Source organism: Amblyomma maculatum, chromosome 10 (assembly GCF_055883805.1).
Source record: "Amblyomma maculatum isolate TAMU_Amacu chromosome 10, ASM5588380v1, whole genome shotgun sequence".
NCBI classification, from domain to species: domain Eukaryota; kingdom Metazoa; phylum Arthropoda; class Arachnida; order Ixodida; family Ixodidae; genus Amblyomma; species Amblyomma maculatum.
This window is the reverse complement of record NC_139353.1, coordinates 91,894,242-91,915,603: the sequence shown is the minus strand read 5'-3', so window position 1 is coordinate 91,915,603 and position 21,362 is coordinate 91,894,242. Positions and strand designations below refer to the sequence as shown.

General features: G+C 43.4%; 1 protein-coding gene across 2 annotated transcripts; it reads left to right on the top strand.

The window, feature by feature from the left end:
- The first annotated feature begins 583 nt into the window (after positions 1-583).
- On the top strand, positions 584-16,932 carry LOC146177009 (uncharacterized). 2 transcript variants are annotated; one of them, XM_084583049.1, is made up of 5 exons: positions 584-705; positions 1,799-1,850; positions 8,630-8,660; positions 12,960-13,217; positions 16,326-16,932. In XM_084583049.1, the coding sequence occupies exons 2-5, from the start codon at positions 1,821-1,823 to the stop codon at positions 16,706-16,708; spliced, it is 702 nt and encodes a 233-aa protein (XP_084439175.1). In that variant the 5' UTR covers positions 584-705; positions 1,799-1,820; the 3' UTR covers positions 16,709-16,932. The 2 variants fall into 2 exon arrangements, with proteins under 2 accessions (XP_084439175.1, XP_084439176.1); XM_084583050.1 differs by having other exon boundaries at positions 615-705; positions 1,808-1,850.
- The last annotated feature ends 4,430 nt before the right edge of the window (positions 16,933-21,362 follow it).

The following is a 21,362-nucleotide window of genomic DNA, read 5'->3' as shown; positions in this document are numbered from 1 at the left end:
AATAAATGGGACCTCCGTGCATTGATACAAAACTTCTCGCATAGAATATGACAATGAAAAAAAGCCATGAATATTTTGAAAAACGAAAGACTCAACATAGGCTACCAAACGCGCAATGTACAATAATTTAAAACAAAATGAATTCCTTAGACAGGCGCTTCCTCGGAAAGCACTCAATGTAATATTGCTGTATATGCAAGCATCATATGAGTGCGGCAGGAGGAGCAGGAGAGGGTGACGAACAAACTCGTTTCTTAAGAAATGGGCTTCTGTATTTCTGTTAACACACCTCTTCGTCGAAGTTATCTTTCTTTCAGCGTTCAGAAAAATGGAAACTGCTTACACTCGCATCTCAGAGAGCACAGTATATCGCCTTGGAAGCGCGTTATGTCAGCGCGGTTGTTTCTCGGGGAACTGTTTCGTGTCAAAGAAAACCTCACCACTAGATCAAAGCACTCTACGCTATCTACGCCAGCTATCCAGGAATGATAGCTGGAGCTTCTTTCTGCGGTCGCCTCCGTGTGCACCCGATCCGATGTTGTCGCCTCTCCCGCGGCGGGGAGATATTGGGTGTCTTATGGCGCGTGAAAGAACAGCGCATTCCCCTGGCTGTCCTTCATAAGTACCACGGTGCACCGGCGTTCACTACAAGCAATCCTGGTGAGACAGCGAACAGCTGACACCGAGGATTAATTTACGTTCATGGTAAGCGCCTTACATTCTTCCTGTTCTGAATTTTGAGCATTGCATGCTTGCCAGAATCGATTTAATATTGAGTTTTTGTCACCCCTCTGAACACCTTGACATCGATTAGAATTATTTGTTCCTAATTGTTCTGTGGGAATTACAATGTAAGGAAGGATAGTATGTTATATCAGGTCCACGTTTTCACAGACATCGAAAATATGTTAGACGAGACTGCGAAATTAGTTTGCCGTGCTCATATTGAGATCAAGAGTCTTGCTTAGTCTTAGTAATTACGGCTGATGCCATACAGTAGGTGTGCCAACTTTCATGAGCACTCAATCTGCCTCATTCGAAATGCTTGTTATCCCCCTATTTTAGATCGATACTAATTGTAAAGGATTCATATGTACCTGATCTGCTAGCGGCAGCAGATAGAAGTCTAAGACAAGGGGGTCAAGTAGAGTTGACTGAGGTAGATGGATACAATATGTTGGTTAAACATGATATAAAGTGCGAGTGTTACAAATACATAAACAAGACTGCTTTACTGTCATGATGGAAACATTTGTTGTTATTCAAGCCCAATTTTGTTACAAAAAAAGCTTGAATCGTAAAATTGGGGCTAATAAGCGTTGAAATAAGTCGAGATAATGAAATTTTAGTGGAAATCAAGAAATTGGCATCTACATGGGCTGGAAATGTAGTGCGAAGCGAGAAAAACCAATGATCGATTAGGATAATAAATTAGGTTCCAAGGCAAGGAAAGCATGGGAGGAGGCGGCACAATGTTAGGTGCGCGGATGAGGTTAGAACATTCGGAGGGGTGAAGTAGATACAGCTAGCGCAGGACCAAAATAACTGGAAGAATATGGAAGATTCCTTCGCCCTGGAGTAGGTATAGTCAGCTTTCTGAAGATGAAGAATTGAAATATTCTAACCAAATACATTCCAAGCGTCTTTTAACTTACTGCAATTCCCCACGCTATCCTTGCGCGCATTTAATTATATCTATTATATCAATGAAATCCGCATGAATTACTTCTGTGTTACGAGAGCTGGCTGTTTCTTTAGAACTTTTGCAGTGAAAACCTCCCATTTATTTTTATTCCAGTGACGCCAGAAAGCCTCCCAAGATGCTCCGAACAGCACCATGCACAATAGCGGTGAGTATCTCTACCAGGGTGTCGAACCGGAATCGAAACCGAATTGAACTCGAATTTTTTCTGCCATCTTGGAACTGAACCCGAACCGGAACAAATCTGAGGAACGGTTCCAAATCGATTCGGGGCACGGTTCCGACCCACTTTTGCTGGCAACATGCCTTCATTGCACTTTTTCTTTTATCGCTGCTTCTAAAACGCTCTTCTCGTTAATTCCAAAGCGCCGCTGCGCATCACGAACATCGCAACTATATTGACAAATCGTCGTTGCAAAAAGATGACTACATAGGAAGACACATTGCCCTATGCAGAGCGCCTCTCTATGGGGCCGGGCTATTGTTTCATCACGAACACGGGTGGCCGCTGCACTGCGCAATCGCGCCGCTCGTAAAGAAAGGTGCCTCTTTCGAGAGCCTTCCTAGGCAGTGAAATATTAGCAGATAATTCATAAGTTAAGCTATGAAGGAAAGAAGGAAAGAAGCCAACAGTCGGCGAGGCCAAGGAAAGCGTTGGGGATGGTACTTTATGTCTTTTTTTTAATGTTTAAATGGATAATCACAAAAATTAGTAATGTAATCTGTTTAGGGGAAAGATAATTAAACACAAACACAAAGTAGAAGAAAAACAACGTGCCGATGGTGGGAACCGAACCCACGACCTCCGAATATCGCGTCCGGTGTTCTTCCAACTGAGCTACATCGGCCGCTGTCCCCCCCTGCTACTTGCCTGGGTATTTATGTTGTCTGTATATGAACCTTGAGAGTGTTGACCAGCGCTTGTAGCTTACGGGGGTCTGCTTGTAGCTTACGGGGGTCTCGGTTCTGGCAGTCTTGAAGCCATAGGTAGCGTAAGAGGGTTCTAGCACAGCTTCCGCCCTCGCTGTTGATCACGTTCTACGTGACGCTGGCGGTAACAAAGGACGTTCCACGTCCGCGCCTATGGTTGAGGGTGGCGCTGGTGAACACTCTCAAGGTTTTCATACAGACAACATAAATACCCAAGCAAGTAGCGCGGGGGACAGCGGCCGATGTAGCTGACCAAAGGGTTCTGCTCAAGGTGAGGACAACGCTGAGGGGTACGCAAGGCAAAGAAGCAGGTGCAACTCTAAGAGTAACGAAGCGTGCAGAGTGAGTCAGAGAAAAAACTCCAGTTACTGACATTCTTGTAAATATCAAGACGATATGGTGATGGACAGGACATGTTATGCGAAGACAGGATAAGCGATGATCTCTAAGAATAACCAATTGATCCCAGAGGAAGTAAAACGACAGGTGGTGGCTGAAGATTAGGGGGGAGGATGACTTTAATGAGTTCACCGGTTCCAAGTGGATGCAGCTAGCACAGAACCGGATTAATGAGAGGAAAATGCGAGAGGTCTTCGCTATGCATTGGGTAACGTCTGGCTGATGATGATGATGATGCTTAATTCGCAAACTCTATTTGGTGTACGATAGTTTCAGCAAGTACAAATGCAGTGCCTAAAAATACGTCAATCACTTTATCCTCCTTCATTGATGCGAATACCTAAGGCAGCCTAGAAAGCTCGCACTGAATGCAAGAAGTGAACTATTGAGAAAAAACGTAACAACTTAGTAACACCGTCTACGGGTTGCGCTGGGATGAGGGAGGTCGGAGCAAAAACCTTGAAAAGCATGCAGGGAAAGGGGCGACGTCAACCGCACCGAAGGAGCCTGCGTCCAGGCCCTAAGAAAAAAAGAACAGAAGAAGAAATGGCAGTAATTGTGCAATCGGGAAAACTGCACCATGCGACCCTCGATATCAAATTACGTCGGCCAGACAAGAAAGGTGCCCCGCTAAACAGCATTCGGTCACCACGTGGAAGCTGCTTGGTATGGTCGCCGTCGGCAATATAGGCAGCGGCATAATCTCCCCCTAAGAGCCCACAAGCTGTGGAAGAGCTTAAAGCATTTCTCATGGAAGGAGAAGAGGACTGCCTGCGAGACCTTGGAGAAAACTGAAGTACAGAGCCTGCTCCATGCGCTTTGAAAGGTGCCTAGAATTAACAGACTCGAGTGTTTCCCCGTAAGATCAAACAAAGAATTGTCAGTCGACATTTATATTTGTTTCAAATTTTTATATTTTGTCGCCTCGTCACTGCAAAAATAAAGATGTGTAGTTTGCGCTCCCAAAATGTTTTTCGTGGCACACGAAATTTATAATGTCAAAGAGGTGTAGTGCCGTGCTTATCTTTCTGTTCTGGCCAAATTTGGTAACGAATTACACAAAATATAATAAAGTTAGCAAAAACGTTTCTGACTCTATATATGCATGGTTTCATTTGTATGCAGCTAATTTTCGCTTTTCTGGGTAGTGTAGATGTTCGTATAGAATTTCTGAAAATCAGCCCAGGAAAGTACATTTTACCTAAAGTGCAAGCTTTTATCTAAAAAAAGGTTTACAGTAGCGCCGCAATAATTCGACACAATGTTCTGACAATAGTTTTCTATCAACCTGATGAAGCTCTTATTTTACACCCTTTCAATACAGGTACGGTCGGGCTAATTTAAAGAAAATAGGGAACGGTGAAAATTTCGTTCGACAATTTAAAAATAAAGTTTTTAATTTTTTACCACATTGTTCATCTATTCTCCTCTTTTCAGCTTTCAATAGCATTCAAAACATATCGCATAATATTGATGCACTAGTGATTACGGCCAGTCCAATGAGACTCTTACGCAAAAACGTCTTCCTCGCTAAGCGTATACAATGCACGGGGATGGGACTTCAGGCTCTTGTAGAATGCTCAGTACTGCGGAAAAGACATGTACGAACTGAAGATGTTAATTTGAGACGATATGGATATGGCCTGCGGACCAGCCATGAAAGCGAGGATACGCGCATTCCAGACGTAAGTTTTAAGAGGCGGCGCAGTGAGAGCTCGTTTTTCGCGTCATCGGACCCGGAGTGCGGAACTGTAGCACCTCTCGGGTAGCTGTTCAACGCGTGTGCACAGGAGCTTCACTATTCTCGCAATGCAACCAGACGCCGATAACGCTTGGGTGAAGGAAGCGAGATCACCTCAAAAGCGGGGAGCTTTGAGCCCCCGTTTCATCTGCACGAGCGAGAGCCTCTGCAGCATGCGAAACTGCTGCGCCAGATGAGATCGTTGTAAATCATGAAGTAGGCGCTCCATTGGCAAAGCGAGGTAATAAATGAAGAAAAAAGCAAAACTATTGGTAACAAGATGCTCGCAGGCTCACGCCTATCTCAGATAACGGCAGCCAGACAGCCTTAACTGGCTTTTTTTGCCGCGCGTTCGACCTTCTGTTCACACTTCATGCCGGCACGCATAGCCGGGACTGGACGGAAGATACTGTGTACAGGAATAAAAGGCAATGTGTGCTGTCGAATCATTCAAATTAACGATTGCAGCCCGGAAACAGTGTGTTTGAAAGGTGCAGTTCTTCATGCCCACCACAATTTTTCCAATTCACCAAAGATTATTTGGAACACGTTGCTTGCTTGCTAAACGTTATCGCCTTTATGTGTCCGCGTTATTGTGAAGGGGAACTGCCAAAAACGTCTGTGTGCTGCGCGATGCCACAGCGCATCAGAAACTTCACTCATACAAAACTGATCCAGAATCCTTCATTGCTGTGTCTCACAGCTAAATTGATATGTCGGGAAAAAATGATACATACAATATTTTCACGGATAGAGAACGATGAGGACGAACTGGTGATCTCATCAGGGGAAGGTGAAGAAAAGAAGTGCGTCGAATGCTGGGCGCTCATTGCCTGGCTTTTTGGCTGTCTCTCACTGTATATACCTTTGATCCTGTTTTCTAAACACCTTTCTCCCCGTTACAATATTATGCCAAAATTTAAAAAGGTAGGCGACCCACAAATGTAGAATCTTACGACCGGCATGGTGCGCTGTGCCTTGCTCTAGGGCTTTATTAAATTGGCCGTAATTACTAGTGAATTAAAATTATGCCTTATGGTTTTAATGATTTAGAAAGCTGAATTAGAGGAGCATAGGTGGGTCATGTTTAAAAATTACCAAAAATGATTTTTCTTTTATATGACCGCAGAAATATTATATGTTCGCTGTTTTCTTGTAATTAGCGCTGTATTATCTCTGCGTTGAAACGTTGGATAAATAAAATCAATAGCTGTTTGATTGATAATTGCGCGGATAATATAATGTGCAATTATTTCTACTCTGCCGTGAACCTTTTTTGTGAAAAACGCCTCCAAAATAGGTAAAATTTTGTTTCCTGAACCAATTTTCAGAAATTTTATAAAAACATATACACTACCATGAAAAAAGAATTTAACTGCATACAAATAAAAACCATGCATATGTTTAGTCAGATAATTTGCAGCTTCCTAACATTAATACATTCTGTGTATTTCATCACCAAAGTTGACCAAGAAAGCAGAGAAGATAAGCGCGGCACTCCACCTCTTCATCCTTGTTAATTCCCTGTGCCTCGAAGCATTTTTGGCAGCAAACCAATTGCAGATCTCTTCTTTCCAGTAATCAGGCAACAATATACAAAATTTCGTAATAACTATAAAAGGTCGACCGAGCATGCTTTGTTTGATCTTACGTGGAAACATCTTTGAAATTTTGGGAGGACTACTACTGTAGCGCTAGGTGTGCTATCTACATAGGTCAGCATCTAGAGAGTATTTTCCGGACTAAAGTAACCTATCTTCTCATCGAACTCGGATGACTTTAACAAACCTCGACAATGTCCTCTTCCTTCTGGCTTTTTATGCTGGCAATTAAAAATTTCGCAGAATTTACTGAGTACATGATAAAATATTTGCGAACAAACATCATGTTATGTCATGCTTGTGGTAAATTATGCGAGCAAACATACCAGTCCAGCCTCAAAGTGGATTTATGAGAAGCTATAAGCGCGTCTATGCGGCAACCATGACGGGCCACAAAACGGTGGTCACAACGCGTCGCCGCCAAGGGAGTGAAAAAAAATTAATTATTCCAGTTCTCCGGCAACTACAATTGTGACTTCAACCTCAATACATGGCGGAGAAGACTTGTCAGTACATTTTAGGCCACAACACACGGTTGCCTTCGCGTTTAACCTCCACAGAAACGTGAAATGCTAAGGCGTCGATGTGGTGTGCGTTATATAGTCACACATAAAGCATGTAAATCGTTAGTCTTTGTGTGCTCGGTTCGACTTTGTTCTGATTTAGAGTCATTTAGTGAGAGAAGCAAAAAACATTGTTGTACATAGCTAGAATAGCAGCTTGGGCATGTTGGTTATGCATCTTGAAGTAACAGCGCGGAACACAAGACGGGAGCACAAGATTAGAGGAAGACACAAGCAGCGCTCGTTGTGTCGTCCTCTCATCTTGTGCTCCCGTCCTGTGTTCCGCGCTGTTACCTCAAGATTGTTGTACATGTTGTAGTGCTAGAGGTTTCGCTCTAAATTGAAATTCATGTGAAATATTTGTTTACCTGAAAAGCGCAGCAAGAATTATTTACTGCTAACTTTAGGCGCTCGACAGCTTTAGTTAGTTATGTGCCAATGATAATAATCACTATTTAGTTGGCAATCCTGCACTTATCATCGGTCACTCATTTTAAACATTTTTCTGAGGTCTGCACAGCCGATTGGTGCCTGCCACATCTGACGACAGAAACCCCAAGTGGACTACTATATGAATATTCAGCTTTTATGTACTACAACTGCAAAGGAAATAATTTAATAAAACTTGGAGCAAAAAATACACCCATAATTTTTTTTTCTGAACCCGTTTGAACTAGTCCGGGTAGGGTCAAACCGGTTAAAACAGGAACGGAATGCATCTTCGGAGCCGAATTCGAACCCGAACCCAAACCGAGCCCGAGAACGTTCCTATTCAAACAGACGATCTCTATCATAGGGTTCATTTTCGTCCTTGAAATTAAAAATGTGCAGATGAAGAAAGCCTTGATTGCGGGCTGTTTTCATCCATTGTGTGGATTAACCAAATTATTCAGCGTTTTAATGGCCCAGCGACATAACATTTGCCTACGTATATGAACTAAGCTGATTAGCACGTCCTCAACACTTCTGGCATATCCAGCAGCGGATAATAATCACTGTCATCTTGATATCTAGGAAAAGCTATTTTGAAAACCCTTTACACAACTTTACTAACATCGGATCAGTAAAACAAGTATCAGTGTGCATATTTTGATCCTCTTCTCAATGATACCTGATTTAGGATATTAACTAATGGCATTCTTGTAAATTATATTGCCATTGGTGCGCAAAAACGAATAATGCCTCTTTTCAAAAGTCCGCAGAGCCAAACGTAGCAAAGGTTTATTGGAGTATCAGCGAGCAGTGCGCGTGATGTCCTATGTCTGCTAACGAATTAAAATCTTGCATTCGATAAAATTTGAAATTACTTACGAAAACAAAATATTTCTCTCAATATAATATATACGAAAATAGCCTAAAATTATACTATAGACCTATAGGACTTAAAACTATGGTGGGTCCCAGTGCTCCAGGAGCAGAGCTGCAATGGTCACTCGTACAGGAAATAATAATTTTTAAACTTTTCATAAATATCCAATTCTACGTCTTCGAATGTGCAGGAACTAATAAAGAGCGTAATACTATTATGCTGTTCTCGTTGTTTTTTGTCGTCTTGGTATAATGCCTGATAAACGTCTTGGGGAGATATTGCAGCAAAGATTTTTCACAATTAAAAGCATACTCTGTAAAATGTCATAATGCTCATTTTATTTTCCTGTCCACCTTGTAATAACAACGCTTTTTCTGTTCACAGATCTTCGCTCTCATCAGCTGCATTTACTGCGGTAAGCAATTTTAATCTCGAACTCATTATTGAAGGTAATAATGCTTAATCGCGATAGTTATTCTCGCTACTTGGTGTCAGTGCTGTATGTGCCGCAAAGCTGCGGTTATATGGGCTTTTGATTTTCAAGAATGAGTTCAGTTATTATTGAGTTTCCTTGGCGCGATTCGTGAAAATTATATTGTGCCCTTTCAAAGAACCGTAGACGTCCTAGCTACCTGATCCTCTTCTACTCGATAGAGCTGATTATTTAATCATTTTTCGCCATGCGTGGATATTTTTACTCCCTTGTCTTCACATCACCTTATACGAAACATAAATTCGGTGACGTTGCACTGAACGTATTTTCAGTGGCAGTCTCTCTTTTCCGTTTCAAGAATGGATTCTGAAGAAATGTATCAAGACTTCAGCATATATTTCACTGTTACGGTTTTTTAAGCGGGTTTTAGGTAACACGGCAACGTATCTTTTTTATTGTCGCGTGTTGTCTCTGTAGGTCAAATTTAGATCACCGGATGTAGGAATTAATGAATGCCGCATTCTAAGTGACAGTTCAGAAAAGGGTTTAGATATACCATTTTTTATTTTTTGTTCCGCCGCCGCAAATAGATGATTTTGATTTGTGCGTATATATAGTTATGAACTGATGTAATGATCATAAGTGTCTTCGATGACCCGGCAATCTTCGATTAACCCCTATATTTCCGTCTATAAGTACGCTGGAAAGTATTAACTGACGTCCGTTAAGAAACAAGCAAGCTTTTTATTTCTTGCAGGTTGCTTCTGGCGAAGGAAACTTTGCACAAGAGCATCAAAATCTCAGCAGATGTAGATAAAGGAGATTGGGAATTTAGGCCTAAAGTAGAGGTTGCTCTGGAATGGAGACTTTGCAGAAGATATGTGTGCATATAGAAATTTGTTAGGGTCCTGTGATGATTATTATTTAAACCTAATGCCAGTCGCCAAGTGCCCCTCTAATAAGGTTTTTTGCAGTGGCATATATAGATGGTCAGAAAAATAGGTATATTTTATATTAAAAGGAGGTTAGTTGATTTTGCACGCATCAAGGTAAACAAACAATTTGTGCACAACTAAAATGCATGTCCAAACAAGCAGTTGTTTAGTTTAAAATTCGGAAGCAGACAATATGAAATGTTGCAATTTTTATTACTATTTTAGTGTGCTGCCTAATATTGGACTTCTTAATAATACCACTGTGTTAGACTAATAGTGCATATATTTCAGTTTCGTAAGGTCTGACTGACCGCCTGTAATTGTGATTCTAATTGCTTTTGTTTCAAGACAGTAGCAACCAGAAAGGAAGAGAGACGCTTTATTGAAAGCAACAGAGCCCGGCTCTTAAAATGGGAATGCTGCAGAATACTGTTAATTTCAAAACCCGGGCAGTATGTTCATTTGCAGGAGCATGATATAAGTATAAAAGTGCTAATATTGGTAAAATATATATCAGGTTTTAACGGCAATGATATAATTCGCGCATATATTTATTGTTTCCGATATGGAATTGTTTTCTTCGAACAGACGTCCATTCTGTAGCTGCAGTTTTTAGAGTGCTATAATTGGCAAATAAAACTTTTTCTGCTAGGTTCACTTTTAATCGCATTGAAGGCCAAAAAGGGTAGTACCCAGTGCATGATTTGTGCAAATCCGTCAGTGTTGGGCACATCCGCCAAGTAAAATGGCACCTTTATACGTTTAAGACAGTCCCACTGGTTGAAAGCACTGCCCCGGTCATAGCTGTTGAGCCAGTAATCAGCGTCGTTGCTGCGGTGACCGGCGTACATCTGGGGGTTGCGCGGAGGGCTGCTTACAGTCCAAGTGGCAAGAGGAGCTGGGTGGAGCGGGAAGGACCCAAAGCAGCGACGGACCGCATAGCCAGATAAAAGCAAAGAAAATTATTGTCGAGAACAAACTCCCAGCCGCGACTTGTACAGTTTGCTGCTGAAGTCTTTTAAATAAACAATAACCTAATTCTGATAATTACCTTTTCAGTTATTGCATTTCGGTGCTTGTTCCATAAGGTGATATAGAAAGATCGGAAGAGACGATGTCCTATACCTGTTTTAAACGAATAATTGTATAGGATCGGGTATCCTTTAGGTTAGTTTCACAAGCTTTAGCGATTGGCCGCAGCCAAAGTACCTACTGCAACATCGATCTTGAATCGCCTTCTCACTCGGTAAGCATCTCCTTGGCGGACTAAACTCTTTCTTGTTGTTCATTCTATGGGCAGCTTTTATGACATGGATGTGGTCTCTGTCTCCCTATCTTTAGCGTGAGGGGGATGCGCATAACGTATTTACGAGGGGTAAATAAAAGAGTGGCGCAAATAGAATTTCATGAATGCGACGATGTTAAATGCACAACCTGAGAATATTTGGCACTTGGCTCTTGATGAAAACGATAATGTTTATTGAACAGCCCGATGCTTTGTTGCAGTTACTCACGAGGCGTGATCGCCAGCTGCGAAAGTATAGGGCTCTCGTGTCTGGGCACGAAGACAAAGACGACGATGTTTGCTGCACGACGCGAGATGAATCAACATGCAGCACACGTATACGTAAAACCATCTGTAGTGCTCGTAAAGCACTATGTTCAAGAATTACAAGAAACTCCCAAATTAACGCACTGGTACTAACGCTCTGGGGATTGCGGGTTAATTGAGAAAATATTGGAGAGACCTTCGTCCTGCAGTGGGTATAGCCAGGCTGATGATGATGATGATGACTAACGCTCTAAACAACTAATTTTCTAATGATCTGCAGCACGAGGAAATGCTATGCTTTATTCTGTTCGAAACCGAAATTTAGCTCAGGAGATGCGCAGGAAGCTCCGTACAGACGCCACATCTGCTGCTGACGCGATGCAGTCTCTAAGGAGATCATTTAGAACAAAAAGCTTCACTGCATTATTTGTCTTCGCAGCTTGATTCAAGAGAAAGACTAGACATTGCCAATTTGTTTGCCGTTATTTCTTAGAGCTACGGGGAGAGACATGCTTGACAGGTCACACTCGGGATGGCAGGTCGAATTTGGCGCCGTAGTCGCTCCAACACGACATTAGCGGATGTCGCACATTCACAATGCTGCCTGACCAGATCTTCAGTTCACTTTATATTTAATACGAAAACAAGCATCGTAATGTAGAGTTTCGTTTTAGTTTTTCTTCTTTTCAAAAATTATGGTGTTTAAAATGTATCATATCACGACTTGGAAGCCTTAGCGGAATTACCCACCGAAACGTGATAACAAATAATATTATTTTTATTAGAGTTAATTACGTGTTTAAATAGAAGAGTTCCGTGTTAGGTTTTGTGAGCTGCGGCTGTGCGTTTGTTACCGCAAATATTTCTTATTTGAAATTGTTTGGTCAAACCCCCCTTATATAATGTCAGCAGATAAAAACCAATAGAAAACGACTAGCACATCAAGTAATTGTGTAACGGTAAGGAATGGGAATATGCATGAAGGCTGGCCTTGTGCGCGTACTAGATAAAATGCGTGAGCCGTTACGGATCCAAATTAGGTACATGACTGCGTCAAACATACAAATAGTATTTTGTAGTTGTGTCGCAATATAAGTTTTTGGGGCCGTTTTGCAGTTATTTCTGCATTACCAGACCCCATCAGAGCGCTATAGAACGGCTCTGGTATTTAATTTTAGTGTGTGCTTCTGTTGATCCTTTGTTTCGTAACTGCACAAAATGTCGACTTAATTCAGTAGTACTTGCGAGCGGGCTAGTTGGCTATACGACTCCGAAGACCTCCGGCGCTGCATGGCTATACACACACAAGAGAATCGAACCAGGACGTTAACACAGATGATGCGCTCGCTACCAACTGCCAGTTTTTGGGGTACGAAGAAGAAGAAATCTTCACACAAAACGTGGGGTTGCGATATTTTATTTTCGTTTATTGTTTCAGAATCTTTTGTTTTCTTCTTCATATCGCAACCTCACGTTTTGTGTGAAGATTTCTTCTTCGTACCCCAAAAACTGGCAGTTGGTAGCGAACGAATCATCTGTGCTAACGTCCTGGTTCAATTCTCTTGTGTGTGTATTGTTTTGTGTATAACCATGCAGCACCGGAGGTCTTCGGAGTCGGCTTAACTACAGGCATTTATGCTGTCACAACAGGTTAGCCGTCAGAAACAAGACAAATTCTGTTGTGACAAAAAGAAATTTTCTCTACTGGGCCATCCTCGTGCATTAGCATTTTCACTGCGCTCAGTCACTACCTAAACTATGTTCTATAACTGGTTCCTTTTTTTTTTAACACAGCGACCACTCGTGAGAGCGACTGTCAGCGCCGCCGCCGCACCGAACTGCGCGTCACAAGAAACCTCACCGGTCTTCTGGTTCCTGAGTGTGACGAAAACGGAGAATACCTGGCGATCCAGTGCTTCGGGCAAACGGTTGGAGGAGGAAGGCCATTCTGCGCCTGTTACGACAGGGAGTTCGGCCAGATCAGGGGCCCCTCCAGACATTTAAAATCTTGCAACTGTATTCGCAAGCACCATGAGTGGGAGCACACTAGAGGCAAGTCACAGCGAATCGTCCTTTAAATGTGCCTCTTTGGCTGGAGCTGCTGTTGTACCTATACTGCAGTGCAAAATGGATCGGCATGACCCGTTGAAGACCGTTCCAAACTTGGATTTGGATGAGCTGCCGTTGTGGCGAAGTGATTACGATGGCCGAAAACTATAGCGGAGTACCCGGGCCGGGTTAGAACCTGACCGCCGCGGTTGCGCTCGAAGGCGAAACAAAGCGGCGTCCTTGTGCTGTGAGATATCGGTGCACGCAAAGAACGCCAGGTAGTCAACATTTCCGGAGCCCTACAGTTTGGCGTCTGTCATAGCCTGAGTAGCTTTGGCACGTTAGACCCTACAAACCAAACCAAACAAAATTAGTAAAAAAAAAAAAAGTCCGCTGCTGATTACTTATCCAAAATTGTTGGGCAACCGTTCTTTCGTCGGCGTTCAAGTTGATTCCACACCTTATGGCGTCTTATTTAGCATATCTCTGCTCGTTAAGCAAGGGCTTAATTGGCGTAGGGTCTCTAACCGATGACGTACGTACCTCAAACTCTATGCCGTTAATTGTAACTGTGGGTCTCCTCCATCAATACAGATACTGCGCCTTCCTTTCCTGTAAACCAAATTTAGTTAGCATAAAAAATTCGGAGGACACCCAACCATCGCACAATACTGGCATATAACTTTGCAAAGTGTAAAACGACATTAATCAATGTAAAGACTTAATAGATGATACATATTGGAAAGTTAGGGCTGTGGCATAATGGATAAACAGCTCTAAAGATGAGGGCCAAGAGCAAGAAGCAAGAACAACGTCCGTCCTTCTTGCTTATTGCTCTTCGTCCTCGTGTTTAGCGCTGTTTATTTACCATAAATTCGTAAACGAACCACATGACGGACTGAGTCACAGTGACCCGTACAAATATATGCCGTTTATATTGTGGATACCATAATCTAAACGGCGTATTTTGAGGGTAGTTTGAACACTGCAAATTTTATTTAGGTTTATCTAGAGTAAATTCTTGCTCACGGGATCTATGGGTAATAGCTTGCTTTTTATAGTTGTTATTTGTATTATGCAAAGCTTTCAGTATTCAGAACTTTTGGCACTTAGAATAAGTCGCCAATATATTAGAACCTATTCAGCAGCAGCTGTCCACGCGTCATGCTTCGAAGTTAGGTGGGCCATGCCATGGTCATCCAATATATTGCTGTTTTGTAGCCTTGAAGATAATACTGGACTTTTATATTTTATTTCCAACGTTTGAGAGCCTTGGACGCAATCTATATTTGAAATGAAGTGACGGAAGTTGAGACAACGAAGCTCCTCCTACCGGCCGCCCTGTTGAGACGTTTAGTGACGTCACAAACTGATTCCCTCTCGTCTGCAGCCAATCCGGCGCCGATGAGCTTCCGGCACACTACTGTGTTCGCGCTTACACACAGACCAGCATGACTCCCAATAAGTGTACTCAGCGCGTTTCTGAAAACAGAAACAGACTGTATTGAAGCGCGATTTAGTTCTTGTGCACACATCCCCACAGCACTGCCCCCCCCCCCCCCCCCCCCACTGTAAACACCGCCGCACCACTCGTGCCCTTCGAGCTTTCCGCGAGCCGTCCGTGCCAGCGATACGGCAGATTCCTTGCGCCGGTGTCTGTCAGAATGCATGATAAAATGTTTTTATCGTATACGTTTAGGCCCCGGGAATAGGAATATAAAAAATAAATGCTTTTTTAGAAACGTTGAGCCATACGATTGTAGTTCTTGCTTGCTGCCTTCGGCCGGTGCGGTTGCCGTGTTCCTTGTACGCTAGCTCCACTGCTAAGGCTTCGCCGAAAATAATTTAATTCACTATAAAACAACGAGGTTGAAAAGAAGTTTCATGATCGAGTGGTGGTTTTAGTAAAATAGTAATACGCCAGGCTGATAACTTACAATGTGCGGTCCGCTGTGGCTTCGATGCTAAGCAATGTACACCTAGCGACGATTAGGGAGAAGCAGACGGCCAGAGCGCCTTCGTCCACCGCGTTTCCGGCAGGCACCATTGCTATAAGATTTATGTATCCTGTGCTGTAGGCCTCATGAATTTATCGCCTACTTCCATAACGAGGCTAGGGCCTGACATTGGCATGGCAACGAGCACCGTAAACGATGCTGCTAAGACAAGAAGGGTTATTGCGTGCCTTAATGTAGCTCTCCGCACTTTATACACTAAGCTGCTGCGCTGTCGTGTTGTACTCAAACTTTGGACAGACAAAACCCCCTCGGACGGCACTCTATGCGCAATTTATGTGTCCCTCAGTATACAGTGTGTACGCTGTTCGAGCAGGCCACCTCAAGCGGCTTTCGTACTCGGGCGCTGACGTGCTCATGAATCCCCCACAGGTGCCGCGCAATTGCCTAAATTAAAAGTGCTAACAGGGATCGAGAAGCTGTTTGCTGTAACCGCTATTAGCGGCATGAGTGCTGTTTGGTACCCCACATCGGCTTCGCGCAACCGCGGTTGACGCTGCTCGTGCCCAGAACATGAAGCAGACGGCTCAGCGTCAGTTTATGTTGTCACCGGCTACGCTGATGGCCAGACCAGCAAGCTGTTCACAAAGAAACAAAAATTATTAGTCTAAACAATACCTGCAGCTCCGGTTGAGATGAAACTTTAAGGTCTAATTGCCTAGCGCATCGGGAATATTATTCAACAAACACTTTATATTGAAATATTGGTTTCATCATTCATTTAAGCCGAAAACAATAGAAACTAAGCTCAATTTTAGATGCCTTTGAATGATTTCAAAGATCTTTGTAAAAACTGAGAAGAAATATTTATTAATATGGAATGTAACTTAGATTGCCACCAATATTTTCCAACTACAGCGACTACTATGCAGCAACATCCTCACTCAACATGCTCGTTTGTAACTGCAGCTACAAAGCGGCGAAAAGTTCCATTCGAAGACCATGGAGGCCTATCAGACTGTGTAATTTTTAAGCGGCTGAAAGTAACTGAGTAACTGAACTTTGAGAATATACCACAAATACGCTTCTGCCCAGAGACTTACACAACCGTATTCTTGAGTTTCGCCATCTCACCGCTTGTCATTTTTCTCCGCAGGTCACCAGAGAGAGAACGAGCCTCGGTGCAATGCCACCTCCGGCGAATTCAACGCCGTGCAATGCAGCAACAGCGAGCACTGGTGCGTCGACACAGATTCAGGAGTACTTCTTGGCGAGAAGCGGTCTGGTGGATGCACATCTGATCTATCAGAAGAGTCTTGCGGGATCGGTGGAGACCACCACGGTGATGGCACTGGACGCGGCGACCCCACGTATCGGGGTGGATCTTCTCAGCACGACGACGGCGCTCACCAGGGCGGCAGCGCTCGTCACGCGGAAGGGTCTGACACCGAAAGCACTTCTAGGTACGAAGACGACACTGCTCATCATGGAACCCGTGCACGGCAAAACGGGTCTCAATCTCACAGCAGAAGCTCCTGATCACGCGTTGCCTCTGGTACACGCAGCAGCTTCACCAAAACATGTCATTCTGATTTCGACATCCATGGCGACTAAATCCACTATTACCTAATTCAGTATCGTTGAAACGGTGGTGTTTGACCAGCGATCCTGCGTGCCAAATGTTGAGAATTTCAGGTTGCATAATAAAGCAAGGAAATCTTCTAATTGTTTATGTTAAATAAATTTGCAGATTTCACGCAGCAGCTTCACCGAAACCAGTCATTCTGATTTCGACATCCATGCCGACTAAATCCACTATTACCTAATCCAGTATCGTTGAAACGGTGGTGTTTGACCAGCGATCCTGCGTACCAAATATTGGGAATTTCAGGTTGCATAATAAAGCAAGAAAATCTCCGAACTGTTTATGTTAAATAAATTTGCAGATTTCATCACACTCATGCCCCGCCGGGGTGGTGCAGTGGTAAGACGCCCGACTACTGTGCCGGAGTTCCCGGGTTCGAACCCGACCGCGGCGGCTGCGTTTCGATGGAGGCGAAACGAAGTGGCGTCCGTGTGCTGTGCGATGTGAGCGCACGTTAAAGATCCCCAGGTGGTCGAAATTACTCCGTAGCCCTCCACTACGGCTCCTCTTTCTCTCTTTCCACTTTCATTCCCACCTTCCTCCCTTCCCTTACGGCGCGGTCGGGTGTCCACAGAGCAAGTGTGACAGTTACTGCGCCTTTCCCTTCCTGTGAACCAATTTAACTTAACATCACACTCATGCAACAGGCATTTAAAGCCGATATCTAAGTAGTTTTTTTTCGGTGTGAGCTGCGACCAAAACTTTAAAACATTTCACAAATACCACATATGCTTGAACTCATTTAGCGATGAAAATAAAAAAAAAATGCATTTTATGCGAACCCAAAGGTACAGAATTCGCTCAATTTAGCCACGAATGTTTGTACCCTACTCATTATCTAGATTTCCAGGGTGGCCCCCCAGGGCTGCCTTACGCCCTATATATTTGCCTTGCAATGGCTCCCAAAATATGTTCTAGTGCACATAAGCTCAATGCATTGATTTTCTTAGGCGACCAAAGGTAGGTACTTTTACATGCTACAGACGATTAAGAGCATGCATGCTCTTGCAAGCTGCGTATCGCTTGATAACGAGCTTCCCATTTACATAATCACTATAAGGAAAAGAGCCTAACTGCGAAGGGCTTTATTTATGTGGGCACATAAACTACATAGTGGAGGATAGGTGGTATTCAGTAACGCTCCACGCGCAGGGCATTGTGGGTAATTGTGGCCCAGTCGGTCATTTTTGTGTCCCCAAAAAGGAGAGGGTGAGCATACGTATCACATGCTGTTGTGCGCTTGCAGTTCCACAAGCAGTGGCATTCGCAGTTTTGGTAATTATTGAGTTGTCGTAGGCTGTAATAGCCGTACACAGTTTAAGCAACGGAAGCTGGAGAGCTGCGCGAATGACCTCGGCTTTTTTAAGGTTCTTAAAGTACACGCGAAGGACTCCTCCCGAACCATGCAACTCACCTAGATGCGACATCACGTATGCCTGGCACGGCTCAACCGCACAAGAATCACGGAAGACGCGACATCTATGTCAAAAATGAGCTGGGCTCCCTGGCAACAAGCTGTTGCCACGTTCCGTGCACAGGTGCCTTTCCCGCACTCGCACGACGTAATATGCATGTTAAACGACAGCATGGCAACGCGACAGCATGGATCACCGTGTCCATCCATGCGCATGTAGTGCACCACCAACACCTCTTTGTTGTGATTTGCGGCAATCCAAGCCTTCTAGGGAGCGCTCGACAAACCCGGTGTTCAGCGTACCTGTCTCATTCGATTAGGGGTCTCATGTTCACATCGTCTTTGTCGGCAGGGAAGAGTTGTCTTGCGGACGGTTTGAAGAGCTTTATAAAATTATTTATAAACAATAGCAAGAGAATCTTAGTTTGGCCAAAACTGCATTGTATTTGAAGTGTTTTGTTCAAAAAGTTATTTCATGCCCGCAACGCAACGAGGTGGCGCCAACACTGTGGCAGCGGCTTCTTTTGCTTCGTTGCCGTCAGAGCCGATGCAAACATCCGACTTCTTCTGTTCGAGTGAGGCAAGTACTCCAAACAGGCCTGGTATAAAAATACTGACTACAAAATGCCATTTATATGCTACATTTGAGCTACAAGGGTTCAGCGGTTCAGCCGGGATAAGCATTGTACAGCATGCATATAATTGTAAAAGCGCGATTTCGTCTGCTTCAAACGCGGCTCTTTAACCAGATGCTTGTAACGTATTTGTGCCCTTCAGGTAGTCTGTAGCCTTTCAGTAGGTGTTTTGTGACGAAGTTCGTCCGTAGGACAACGAACCTATGAATGCCGTACATATTTATGCGCAACCACAGGTCGACGCTTACCGTCCAGTTGCGCATCAACTGCAAACGGGTCGGTGCCACACTTATTTATTTTTTTGATGCACCAGTCTCTGTCCACGTCGCGGAGACTTTGGAGATAATTTGATCTGTCTCTCATGATGCCGATTACGTCTTCATTGCATCAGTGCTGGCATACGGTAGAGTGACAAAGAAAACGGACGCACACGATCAGCTAAGCCGCCGACCGTGCTAGTCAGAACAGAACGCAAACTGGTTAACTGCGTACTGACGTCAGCACTGACGTTAATTGAATACGCCTATAGAAATGCCTAGGGCGCTGCTGGGAAAATGTACATCTGTCCTGTATTATACACTGCTTATGACTTCATTTACGTTACGTTGCTACTAAGACATATTTAATAAGGCAAACAAAAATAAAACGACCGATCAAGTTTTGTTTCACAAAGGTTGGAATAGTTACGATTGCTTAGTGGGACCGGAGCAATAGGGTGAGAATATGGTCCCCACTTCTGGTGTGAATCATTCAATCTGATACAAATGGGCAAGAAACTGACTTCAAAAAAGGAAGTAAAAAGAAGCACAGATTTGGGACATAATGAACTCCGATTTGCAGGCAATACTCACGAAACGCATTTTTGCAGGAAAATATATTAAACAACCCGAATTATGGTTTCAGAGTTTATTACAGCCTCCCTTGCTTGATCGCATGCTTAGTGGAATAACTGGTATAAAGCACGCATGTGCCGAACGTTAACGTGTAAAAAGCATTAGCATATGCACACAGTTTCCAGAAGTTAGAATTGCGGCGTTCGCGTACTTAGCGCGAAAGCATCGCAACGCCCTTCCAAGGGAAAGGAGCATGTTTCAACTAAATAAAATGTTGTTGGTTTCCTGTTTAACAATTTTCAAGCGAAAGGTATACTATACCACCTAGGATGAAGGTCAACGTGGGCTTGCATTTGACCGAAAAGGAAGGATTCCACAGTGTTAACAAACTAACAAATAGACATACACCGGACAGGCGCTGACTCCAACGTAATTTTTGAAACAACAAAATGAAACTTCTTCGAATGGCTAAAAACATCAACTGACAAAAAATGCAACATTTTTTATCAAGCTCAAAAAAACAAATTCAGAAGACAACTTTCGCCACTAAATAGTGATACTGAGGGTCTCAATGATGCGTTCCAATCACAACATTTGTGTTTAAGAGGCTTCGAGCAACTCACGGGCGAGATAGTTCCTGCTCCAGCTTAAAATCCTAATTTCCGTGAGCTTTGGTGCACACTTTGGTTTCAAATGTCTGCTCTCAGGCTAAACTAAAACTCTGTACTTGAAGCGGAATTTCCCGTTTAAAAATACCTAGGCTCCATCTTGACGAATATGAAACGGCAGGGTTAATGACTCCCGTAATTCGGCTCCCCTTGTAGGTATTCGTTCACTTACATGTATTTTGGTACTCACATAATACTAGGCTTTTCGATTGATCCGCTATTATCCAACGCATGCTGATTAGCATACACTAATAAGCTATCGTATTACGACAAAACACCACACTATATAATTATAAAACCAACCGTACCAACTTGCGTGCCTCTCTGAGGGGTTGCGTCTCTGAATTTGATTGCGAGGTTGCTGCATTCGGTTGCGGTTTTGTCCTTCTAAATAGCAGCCCGAGAAGTGAGCTCGTGCCAAGTCGGAGGATTTCGTGAAGTCACAAAACCCGCCTAATAATACGAACCAGCCTATCGAACCTACCAACATTCATCTGCTCGAGAAACGCTAGTGTTGTCTCGCTCACTACGTCGAGAATACCACGTTTTACGGAGAAAGGTATCGTGTACCGCTATCATATTAACATGTGTTGCCTTCTTCGTGAGTTCATGCACGTTCACCCTTGGTGTTTGCCTAGATTTGTGAAACGAAAAGAACAAGCTAATTGGGGCGACATTCTACTATATATGAAGGCCGGTAGAGCGAGACGCAACAAAAACATTTGACTCTCGTACCCATACCGACAACAATAAGAGCAAGATCCTTCTCCGGTTCCCTACGAAAAAATATTTTACACGGGTTTTTATAATATGCTTTATGGCAAGCTAGCGTAAAAAAAAAAGGTTTATAGAAGTAGGTCCTTGCAGTGTTCGAGTAAATTTTAGCAGTTGTCCGAAATTCTGTTATTGTAACTAATTTAAATAAACTGGTGATAGCTACCAACTAGCGGCCGAGGACATAAAGCAGGCAATCTTTTTAATATCTCCATTGGTGCGCC